At 39.9% G+C, this 10,631-nt stretch overlaps 1 protein-coding gene across 1 annotated transcript; it reads right to left on the bottom strand.

The window, feature by feature from the left end:
* Positions 1 to 1,177: 1,177 nt before the first annotated feature.
* On the bottom strand, positions 1,178 to 10,395 carry GDAP1 (ganglioside induced differentiation associated protein 1). Its single transcript, XM_082309725.1, has 6 exons — positions 10,275 to 10,395; positions 8,489 to 8,662; positions 4,831 to 4,925; positions 4,252 to 4,366; positions 2,030 to 2,363; positions 1,178 to 1,479 (listed from the first exon to the last, which is right to left on the bottom strand). The coding sequence occupies exons 1-6, from the start codon at positions 10,378 to 10,380 to the stop codon at positions 1,392 to 1,394; spliced, it is 912 nt and encodes a 303-aa protein (XP_082165851.1). The 5' UTR covers positions 10,381 to 10,395; the 3' UTR covers positions 1,178 to 1,391.
* Positions 10,396 to 10,631: the final 236 nt, after the last annotated feature.

The following is a 10,631-nucleotide window of genomic DNA, read 5'->3' on the forward strand; positions in this document are numbered from 1 at the left end:
GGTTACAAGTAAATGCAGATGAACTGCAATATACAACCAAACTCAGTTAAAGCTGCCAGCACATTAATAGTATTGTTGGATTAAACTTACTCTAGAGACGATAAATATTTTCTAAATAGAGCATGCTTAATTCAACAAGTTCTTGAGAACAACTAGGTCATGAAATAGAGTTATACAAAGCTGTCTTTTTGACAAGTAAAAAAAAAGCATTGTTTCCTAGGTAAGATGTTTCTTATTATTGAAAAGCAGCAATGAGATTTAGGTCTTCTTTTGCTAGACAACTAGCACAATATTATATTATAAGCAGGAATATTCAACAATTTTATCCACTTTGATATCTGCTAGATGGTGAGACTGCCCAGACAGAAATTGCCTCAGTCCTCTCCAGCAAACTTGAGAGAGGATCTTCTTGAAGCTCAAAAGCAATTGTGCAGAGAGACCACAGCCACCAGCACTGGATCTAAAAATGTACTTAGGCCTGTTAGCGCTGGTTGTTGATAGGCAAACATTTAAAGCTATGTTTTGCTTGTTGCAGTTATCTACAACTTGTAAATAAAACTCCGAGGCTTTCAGACATTCATCAAGAATACAAAAATCTTACTAAACTGTCACGAAAATTTTCAACCCTTCCCAAATGCTTTCTTGCTGCAAAATGATTCAAAGTCTACTTTCAGGTAAATGTGCACTTCTCATTGAAACGGGAGCTCAATTCAAACCTAATAAAACTCTCACCATCTGCTGAGTAGTGGGAAACAATCAAAGTGGTTTTCTACACCTTTCCTACATGCTACAAAAGCGCAGCTTTGCAAAAATTCTGCAGTACAAATCATCTGTCTCCAAACTGACCTATATTTTTCACTTACCACCAATGTGACACCTCTCCGTAAGCAAACAGATTGCTAAATTACAGTTTCACCTTCAATCTATGCTACCTAACCAGATTGAAAGACAGTGAATTATTTTAAATTACTTTTACAAAACACATTGCTGTGCGCACACGTTTTCTAGTTGGCTGTGGCACGTTGTGGGCAAACATTTCATCGAGGCACATGCGATTGCTGACGTAGCCAAGTAGTGTGCAAAAAATAGCCAGTGCTCGGAGTGGAAACAACAAAGGGTACATGGGGCACTAAGATGGAGACAACTGTATCAAGCCACCCCAATGAAAGCAGGAAATGTGCACCAAGATAGTTTGGCTTAACTCAGCCAGGGCGTGCGGCTGAGCTGGGTACCTGGCTGGGCCAAAGGCTACCCAAAAGGCTTTCAAAAGACAAGCGTCAGGTTTTTAACTCCCATTTGTATTTCGGCAGAAGTCTAGCATCTGTTGATCGCTGACGCCACTGGAGAATTTCACTTAGGTGGCCCACAAATCACTGATGTTCATACGTGTTTCAGGTCTCTTTCTGTACTGCTGCATGAACATGTAGCGACAGAAGTGGCTCCACAAGACTACTTTTTAAGACATTCCTAAAGGTCCAACTGCAAATCAATAGACATTAATCAGTACAGAGACACTCACTCCCGTAAACAACAGGCACAGAGCGTATGTTCCAATTAAATCCTACTCTGAGCATTTAAAGTGCTATTTTCAGTATTTCAACAGTGCTGGTTTCTGCACAGTAATGCATTTCACCCACAGTGAAAAGCTGTCACATTGCTGCATATCTATTAAATAAAAGCATTATAATTAGGTCAGCTACTGGGTGAAGGAGACAATAACCACTTTAACAAAGCACTGTCACGGCCCTTACAGGTCCTCGTCTGAAAAGAAAGTCTCTTCTTTCCTTTGTTGTCCCCCCAACATATATTTTCCACAAATATCTCTGCATTGCCAATCCAATTATAGAACAGCAGGAGACGATTACTGTGTGACAGTGCTCTAATTCACAGACATAACCTTTCTTCTACATTTATATTTTATTGGGGATATTTTCCTGGGGGGTAGAGATGCCCTCCACTCACCACCAGGGACAGATGGATCTAAAAATAATTTTGCCTGGTTCTGATCGATAACATCATGTTGGCAAACCTCTTCCGAAGACACATGAAAGCAAGATAACCCATTCCCGCCAGCATGCTGACCAGCAGCGTGGTACCGAGAACCCTGGGTGCCCTTTTCTTGGCCACGCGGAACGCCGTTGGCAGAACGGCCGAGATCAATATATTGTTGACGTGTCCTAAAACTTTGTAAAATGCTTTTCTCTTCAGGACACGCTCATAATAGGCTTCCAAGTTGGGTCGCTTTCCGTTTCCCCAGTTTCTTCTTGCTAATCCCAGAAACTTCAGGCGATGTAATGTGACAGCAAGTGATACATCTGCCAGACTGAAGAAATCACCACAGAGCCAAGGCTGATTTTCATCTTCTAAGCAGGGATAAAACATAAAGAATTAGAAGCTAATGGAATACAAGCACACATAAAAGCCTCCATCGGCTAACATTTAGTTTAGTGCTATTTCAAAATGCTGTCTAATAAACACCACCAATACTTCAGGTAAGATATGACTTTAATCAATGAACATTTTACTAATCCCTGTCCATTCTTCACACAATATTGTAAAGTCTTAGGCTCAGCAGCCTGGCCTACATTTGTTAAGGAAAAAAAGAGCTGCATTTCAGGTTCATAAATTAAAACCCACAGTAAACACTTATTTTCCTCAACTACATTTCTCAAACCTGAATTAAATTAAACAGGAGTGGAAAGGAGGAAGGCAGTTTAGCTTTTACTGAAAAGCTACTACTTGCCTGAATAATTTATCGTCTTGCCTATGTCACTCAGCTCTATGGCATTCACTCAAGAGCTGCTAATTTGCTGGAGACTTTCAAGTCAAGAAGAAACAGATCAGATGACTGACCTGCACCAAACACACCAGCTCAGCGAGAAAACAGAGTTTGTTTACCTGTCCTTCCTTTGTGCCTCCTAGACCCCAAACCATGGGGGTTTTATGGGGGCATGAACATTCAGCAGCACCTCTGCGGAAATAGAGAAATTTTGCAATGTCCCTTTCAACTCATTTGCCACCAGAGGAAAGCAAAAGTTTGGCACGCTGCTGGTACCAGTCCATTTCAATCAGTTATGCAGGCCTGGAAGAAAGGCCTCTGCAGAGAATTAGTGTATCCTATGTCACTGAAAAGATACCTGGGGATTCATCCAGTGCAAGAGAATGAGGGATTTGAGCAGTAGCAAGCGAAGCAGAAGCTCAGGTTGACCAGGACCTGGAGAAGTATTGTTCACAAACCTCAAAAATGTGAATATCTCAGATAAAATTCCAAGAGGCAAGTAAAAGCCATATGTTTTACTAAATGCTGTGATCCTGGCGGTTTTCATAAGCTCATCAATATTGTATCAGTTGACTCCCTGGAAAGGCTATTTAGCAGAGAAAGCAAGGGGGCTGCTGGAAATGGTGACAGACTTAGTTTGCTGAACAAAATCCTACCATCCTTTGTGAGTTAAAACATTTTCTGTGACTTTCGCTGTTGAGTCAGTAGAAAATTTAACCTAGGTTTTCAATCGCTGGTTCAAATCTACTGTCTTGATAGTAACTGATAATTATTACAACAGCTATTTATAGAGCCAAATGCAAAGAGTTATTGATTTGAGCAGATGCAGTTGGTATTGACTGATGCTTCATGTAGCTCCCAGTGAAGTCAGAGGAAGAATTCCTATTAGCACCACTGGGAGTTTGACCAGACTCTGAATAAGCAAAAGACTAACCCCATTTAAACAAAATTTGACTTTCATTTGGGTGGATGGCAGGTAAACACCACTGCTTTCCAAGAGGGTGGGGGAGGGGGGTTGCTTAATAATTTGAGCACTTATCCAGATTGCTAATTCTGCAAATACCACAAATATCAGCACAGCATTTACACAAGATTGTCATAAACCTGTGTTAAACATTAAGATCGTGATCATTATAGTGAACTGAGGCCTACAACTACAACATCAAGAATAACATTCCGTAAAGGTTTTTCTTATTTTGTTGATAAAATGCTACAAAATTGTGCAGCTAATTATACTCACTATGCTGAAAATGTGATCAAGCACTACCATAAGACAGTAAGAACTCACTGACAGCAGCAGTAAACTAAACTAGTATTTAAAACAGTATTGATCCCTTCTGTGCTGTTAGATCAGTATATTCTAAAAGTATCAAATCGGACACATTAAAACCAGTTCTATAATGGTGCTGTCAACAAGTTTACTCAGTCTCCCCAAATGTAACCATCAATAGGGTTTAGCAATAACTCCTTACCTGGTGTTTCCTCATTTCGCCGCTGCAATTCAGTCTCAACCTGATCCAAAACTTTTTCCAGTTCATCCAGTATTTTCTTTAGGTATTTTATATTATCATGATCCAGCAGTTTAGACTAAATATATATATAGGTTAGTGTTTAATCATTGTACAGAGTTTACACTTTTATCAGAGAAACTTTTACTTAGATACTACAGTGCTTATTCATAAAATGTGATTACTTTCTCCACATAGTCAGCTGGATGCCATTTGGATACTGGTGACAATCCAAGTAACAGAAGAAGAACATTAGAGATGCTAGATATCGAGGTTTGCCTCACCCTGCAGGGCGCTCAACAGCCCAACGCCAGCACTGACGTGTACTTACCTTTGAAGTCAGTGGGACCAATCCAATACTTCAGCACACACTTGAAGTGTGTAGCTGATCTGGGGGACAGACTGCTTCATGCCTTGTAGGGTTAAATCACTGCATGACATTACTGGTAATGACAGGTGAAACAAATGTTTACATCATGACAGAAAAAAATCTGACACTAACAAGCTCATAAGAAAGGGGGGGAATACAAAGAGTTTTCTTACTTTAAGGCGCTTCTGTTTTGCTATATAGGCATCTTGAAGGTCTGGATTTTCTTCCGCAAGTTTCTTCAACTCTGATTCTGTGTTGCTTATTTGGCCTGATACAAAAAAACAAAGGAATGACATTAGATATCCAAACGTACCCATAATGCAATCCACAGGAACCAATCAACAGCTTGTGTACAAATATCACACTGAAGAAATGGGAAGCGGTTCTTCAATGAAGCATCACCACCAAGCTGGGATTCAAAACCATCATGTTTCGGAAAACTTAACTGCTGCATAAATTGACTCCACCACACCTTCTGCTCATCAGTTTGCAATGAATTCTATAACGTGGTGATCTACCAGGCAAGAATGAAGAATTCTTGTTAATATTTTTCTTTTATTCAGATAAAACCATTTTGCTGCCAAAACCTGTGCTTCTTCCATGAGTTCTACTACAAATACCTTAGGTCTCTGATGTTTTTGTACCTCACTTCCTGGGTTCCTAATATACTTTTCATGCTGTGAAAGTGCAGATAGGCCCATACTGACATTTTCTGTAGGTCACATGCATAATTCTACAGCAAAAAGCCTAAATACTACTGAATATAGAACCAAGGTGTCTTCAGTTAGCTAAAATGTGACACCAAAATCTGTGATCCCTTTTGGAAATGTTCATTACATAGTATATGGATGTTCTAGAAAAACATTCATTACATGACTTAAAGAAGAAAAGATGTGAAAAATTTAAGATAATTTCACTGATTTCTACTACATGTGTATAGCCTTTTCTCTCCTTAAATGGGGCTGTGCTTGAAGATGCCATACTTGCAGACTTACAATACCAAAAGACAGTGGACAGTAAGTTATCTTCTAAAAATAAATAGTTCTAGTAATAAACTGAGAACAAAAGAATAATTATAGGGCATGAATCACCTCTCACTTGTACTTGATAATTAAGATTAGTTCCAATTAAGTCTTATAAATTAAACTGAAAAAAAGTCTTGCTAGAGAATAATGAACTCACTGTTTTATATATTCTTTGTTTCAACCTGACATGACTGCAAAAGCCATCTTTCAACATAGCATATGAAGAAACTGAAGGATGTAATCACACAACTAAAATCTTACATATGCAATTAATTACTTAATTGGATTTGGTATGCATAAACATAATACATAACTGGCTGGTGGCTTATTATATCTAGCACTCTGAAAAAGATCAGCTTTTCAAAGCTGAAAGCTAAACCATCCAGGAGAAGTTGGAACAAGCAAAGGAATTGTTTAGGAACATCCACAAGCTATTCAAAAAAATGCCTCAAACCAAGAAAGCAGGCTATGCTTTAAGTATAAAAAGATAAGAAAACATCCCAATTTAGACAAGTAGTAATTTTAGCTCTACCAGTATGAATGTGTGTGTGTAAACTGACAACAATTTATACCAACTAAAAGCTAGAGGGAAAGAATACATATGGTCAGCAGAACACAAGACAACGTTGTAAAGTGAACCATAATAAAAGCACTGACTATTACCATGTGAAAACAGAAAAACTATCAATAATGCCTACGAGTAAAGTACAATTGTTCAATAAACAGTTAGGATCCACATTTGAGGGGGGGGAAAAAAAAAAAAAACCAAAAAGACAGTACACTGATATAAGAGAATAATTCATGTTACTTGAGTAAAAAAAAGGAATGCTAATTACTCTTGCTGAAATTACCCATTCTAAATCTCTCTAGATACTTTTTATAAAGAATTTATTTTTAAATAATCATTGATCATTGGACCAGCAACAGACTTCTAAATACTTTGCAAGAAGTTTCCAGCAGACAGAAAGAAAACTAATTCTGCACCGATGTTTATAAAGGATAACTCATGCAACTGTAAGGAAAACTAATCACCTCACTTCACTTCTGACAACATAATGGCATGGCTAATAAGAGAAATGACTTGCCAAAAATTTTAAGGAGAAAGATCACACAGTTTGTTGGAAATAGAACTCAAACTAACACAGTATCATCTTTTACGATATTATGAATTTGGTAATAGTATATTTGTATTACATTTCAAAGTCTGCAGTATGTGACTTCATTCTATGAAGCATTCAAAAATATCATACAAAAAAATCAATGCAATATAAAGCACTGACATTGACAAAAAAATATCAGTGATCTCAGAACGTAACTGTAAACAAGGAATCGTCATCCAGCCACGTTCTCGGGAGTTGATCCTTGTCCTAGAACTAGTTGTTTTGTAATACTTAGAAGGAAACATAAAAGCATTAATTAAAGTTTGCCATGGTACAAAGACTAGAAGTGACATAAATCAAGAAAAAACATGGCACTGATACCCAGTGGTCTGGACTGTTTGATAAACTGGGCCTAAGTAACCAATCGATGTTTCAACACAGTATATAAAAATATAAATTGAAGCAAAAGATATAGGCCATGTTTCTTGGTGAGAGGGCTGTAAGTTTGCAAGCAGCTCTGACAAGCTAGACTGAGGTCATGATCCACGACCGGCTGAACAAGGATTCCCAGTGCAGTTCTGTGGCTGAAAGTAACGCTGGAGTCCTTGAACACACATACAGTGAAAAAAACAAGAAGAATTAAATATTTATCTCCCTATCTGATACCAAAGTGAACAGATCTGCTGTCCAGTTCTGGCATCCAAACCCGGGGCGGGGGGAAGCTGTGAGAACTGAAAGATTATTTGCCAAGGATTTTTCTGAATATCACTGAACATTGTTTAAACTAAGTATTTCTGCAAGCTACTGGATTTGAAACATGAGTTCATTTCAGGAGGTTGTCCGTTATAAAGGGGACTGGGCAACATCATCTACAATTATTTCCTCTGCCCTTAACATATTTTTTCACAGGAAACTTGTATATATATATATATATAGAAGTCCATCAGGTAAAATGCTGATCCCAAGGAAGTCAAAGGACATTTTACTATTGATTCTACCAGACCACCGGTTCATCCTTTATCCTGATTTATATTGTTGCTTTATTTGTACCCAGGATTTTGGTTTAATTGTGCTTTAACAATTTCTATTGGTCTGATGAAGCCAAGCTACTTACTTCTTCACACTTACTTTTTTTCTCCCTACCCCTGGCACCAAGTTGACACTAGTACATTCCTCAGACAAAAAGGGCCTGATGATTCTCTTATAACATAGATAAACAGACTCTGTTTCATTGAGGCTAATCTGCATTTGCACCACTTTGAGAGGAAAGCAATTGCTTTAATTTAATAGGGAAACTTCTTACAAGTTTACAATCACAAAAAAAATGGGTTTCCTTCATGTAGTGGTTTGATGTGAGCAGTAATAAAGCTGTTTCCTAGAAATTGCTTTATAAGCATAAGCAGCAAGACCAGAAATAACATACTCACAGCTGTCACAGCTGCCATTTTCTGTTATGCACATGAAGCATATTTTCAATCATTAGGAAAACTAATTCCCCAAACACCTTAAAAATGACACTTCCTCTTTCCCGTTTTCAAATCGTAACAGACTAGAAAATCACTAAAAAGTATATGCACAAATTATCAAGGACTAAAATTGGAAATCTGTGCTCAATATATTCTGCTTAAGGTGCACTGAAGGCTCAAGATGAATGTAATGCAACATCCTATTAGCTGATAGACATTCAGAGCTATACCAGTACATACTACGAATTCTGCTGGTTGCATAAGCTGGAATCATGGAGTCCACTGTTAACTCAGGGTGCAGGATGCAGCCATGTGTGTAGGCATCCATAGGCAAGGAGTCTAAAAGCTCTCTATAGTGTTGCACCCTTGGATAATACATGCTCCCTTCTTCTGGCATTAATCTTGGTACTTCCTCTGCAATACAAAGTTTAAAAAAAAAAAAAAAAAGTTAAGAAAGGAAGAACCATGTAATAGACCAAAAGTAGTATTTCCAAAGTTACTTCCATTATATCTAACCGGCACAGACGACACAGCCGCAGTTAAGAAAGCTTCACTTGTTCCCCGCCATAACTCAACAGTGTCATCACAGCTCACAGAAATGTACTTCATTTTAAAACATTTGAATAATTCCAATTCCTATGCAGCAACCCACATAAACACGTATTTAAGAGGCCTTCAAGTCAGAAAACCAGATTCAGCATCTATTTTGTACTTCTAGGAATGGCCGACCGTGGCACACAACCCTTTGGCCCTCTCACAGTAGGGCGCAACTGAGGTTCTAGTAAGTTGTTATGGCTGAAACATTACTACAGCTGCAATGCTTTAAAAATTACAGTACAGGAATCCTACTCAAAGCACGAAGTATTCCTGCGCATCACTGAGTTCTACCCTGCCCTCGATCTATGTGGGCCCCGACTCCTCATTTGATGAAAACACCAGCATTAAATACATATTATGTTCATGCAACAATGAAGTTTTCTTCGTGCCTTAGAAATCACAGCACTAAACCCCTGAAACACAAAATGCTGCCTCTTCACACCTAAAAAAATACAACTCTGCATTTCCTTCAAAAATTGAGGCAGTCTGTTTTCCGGCAAGACAGACACAAAGAATTTCAAAAGCCTGCATGTGATCACTTCCAACTTTTATCTTCCTATTTTTTTACCTCTTCACTCCATTTTGGCTCCAAAAATAATTTAGTCATTCTACTTGCTTTTTCCGCCCAAGATTATTCTGGAATTAAGCATCTTTCTTTCTCGCAGAGAATCAGGACCTGCCCAACAACGGCAGCTGTGCAGCTCTCTGTTCAACACATCATTTTTCAGGGCAGTCGCACCACAGGATTAGCGCAGCGCAGTGCTGCCGTTACTGACTTCTCCATCCTTCCTGAAGGGGTAAGGAGGACAGTGGTAGGTTTTTACTTATAGCTCTTTGTACAGGTGCTGGAAGGCTTTCAGTTCATTTTAAAGGAACGTGTTTTTACCCTATACCACCAACTATTAGGAGAACCCGTTTACTTAGAATCATAGAATGTTTTGGGATGGAAGGGATCTTTAAAGGTCATCTAGTCCAACGCCCCTGCAATGAGCAGGGACATCTACAACTAGATCAGGTTGCTCAGAACCCCATCCATCCTGTCCTTGAATGTTTCCAAGGATGAGACATCTACCACCTCTCTGGGCAACCCGTTCCAGTGTTTCACCACCCTCATCATAAAAAATTTCTTCCTCGTATCTAGCCTGAATCTACCCTCTTTTCCTTTAAAACCATTACCCTTTGTCCTATCGCTACAGGCCCTGCTAAAAAGTCTGTCCCCGTTCTTATAGGCCCCCTTTAAGTATTGCGAGGCCACAATAAGGTCTCCCCGCAACCTTCTCTTCTCCAGGCTGAGACTCTACTTGGGAGTCTACAAACGTTTTCTGGTCCTGAACGAACCAACACGTAGCGGTACGGCGCTGGCCCCAGCGCTGCTGCACACTACGGGTACCTGGGGAAGGATTTCACACCGAAACGCCTACAGGATTACCATCTACAAACGTCGCTTCGAGGTAATCGATGATCTGTGTTGCCTCACAAATGATGTTTTCCCCGTGGATCAGGACAGGTACTTCTCCAGAGGAATTCAAGCGCATGAACCACGGTTCGTTGTGCTCGCTCAGCGGCAGGTTTACATCGTGCTCTTCGCACTTCAGGGCTTTTTCGGCTATTGCCAAGCGCACCTGTAACGGTACCGCCGCCGTTACCCCAGGAGCGGCTCTCCCCGGGCGGCTGGCCCCGCTCTGGGGAGCCGGCCCGGCCCAGCCCCGGCTCCCCGCCCGGCCCGGCCCTGCCGCGGGTGCAGGCCCGCCGCGCTGCCCGCCCGCCCAGCACCCTCCGCGGGCGG

Source organism: Platalea leucorodia (assembly GCF_965183815.1).
Source record: "Platalea leucorodia genome assembly, chromosome: 1".
In the NCBI taxonomy this organism is placed as follows: domain Eukaryota; kingdom Metazoa; phylum Chordata; class Aves; order Pelecaniformes; family Threskiornithidae; genus Platalea; species Platalea leucorodia.

Excerpts from the sequence above, each read along its gene's own strand:
- GDAP1 (XM_082309725.1), bottom strand. The coding sequence starts at position 10,380 with ATGCGCTTGAATTCCTCTGGAGAAGTACCTGTCCTGATCCACGGGGAA. Across the intron at positions 4,926-8,488 it reads TGCAACCAGCAGAATTCGTA|GCCAAATAAGCAACACAGAA; the intron begins GTATGTACTGGT and ends TTTTTGTATCAG. Across the intron at positions 1,480-2,029 it reads TTCATGTGTCTTCGGAAGAG|TTGGACCTTTAGGAATGTCT; the intron begins GTTTGCCAACAT and ends ATTGATTTGCAG.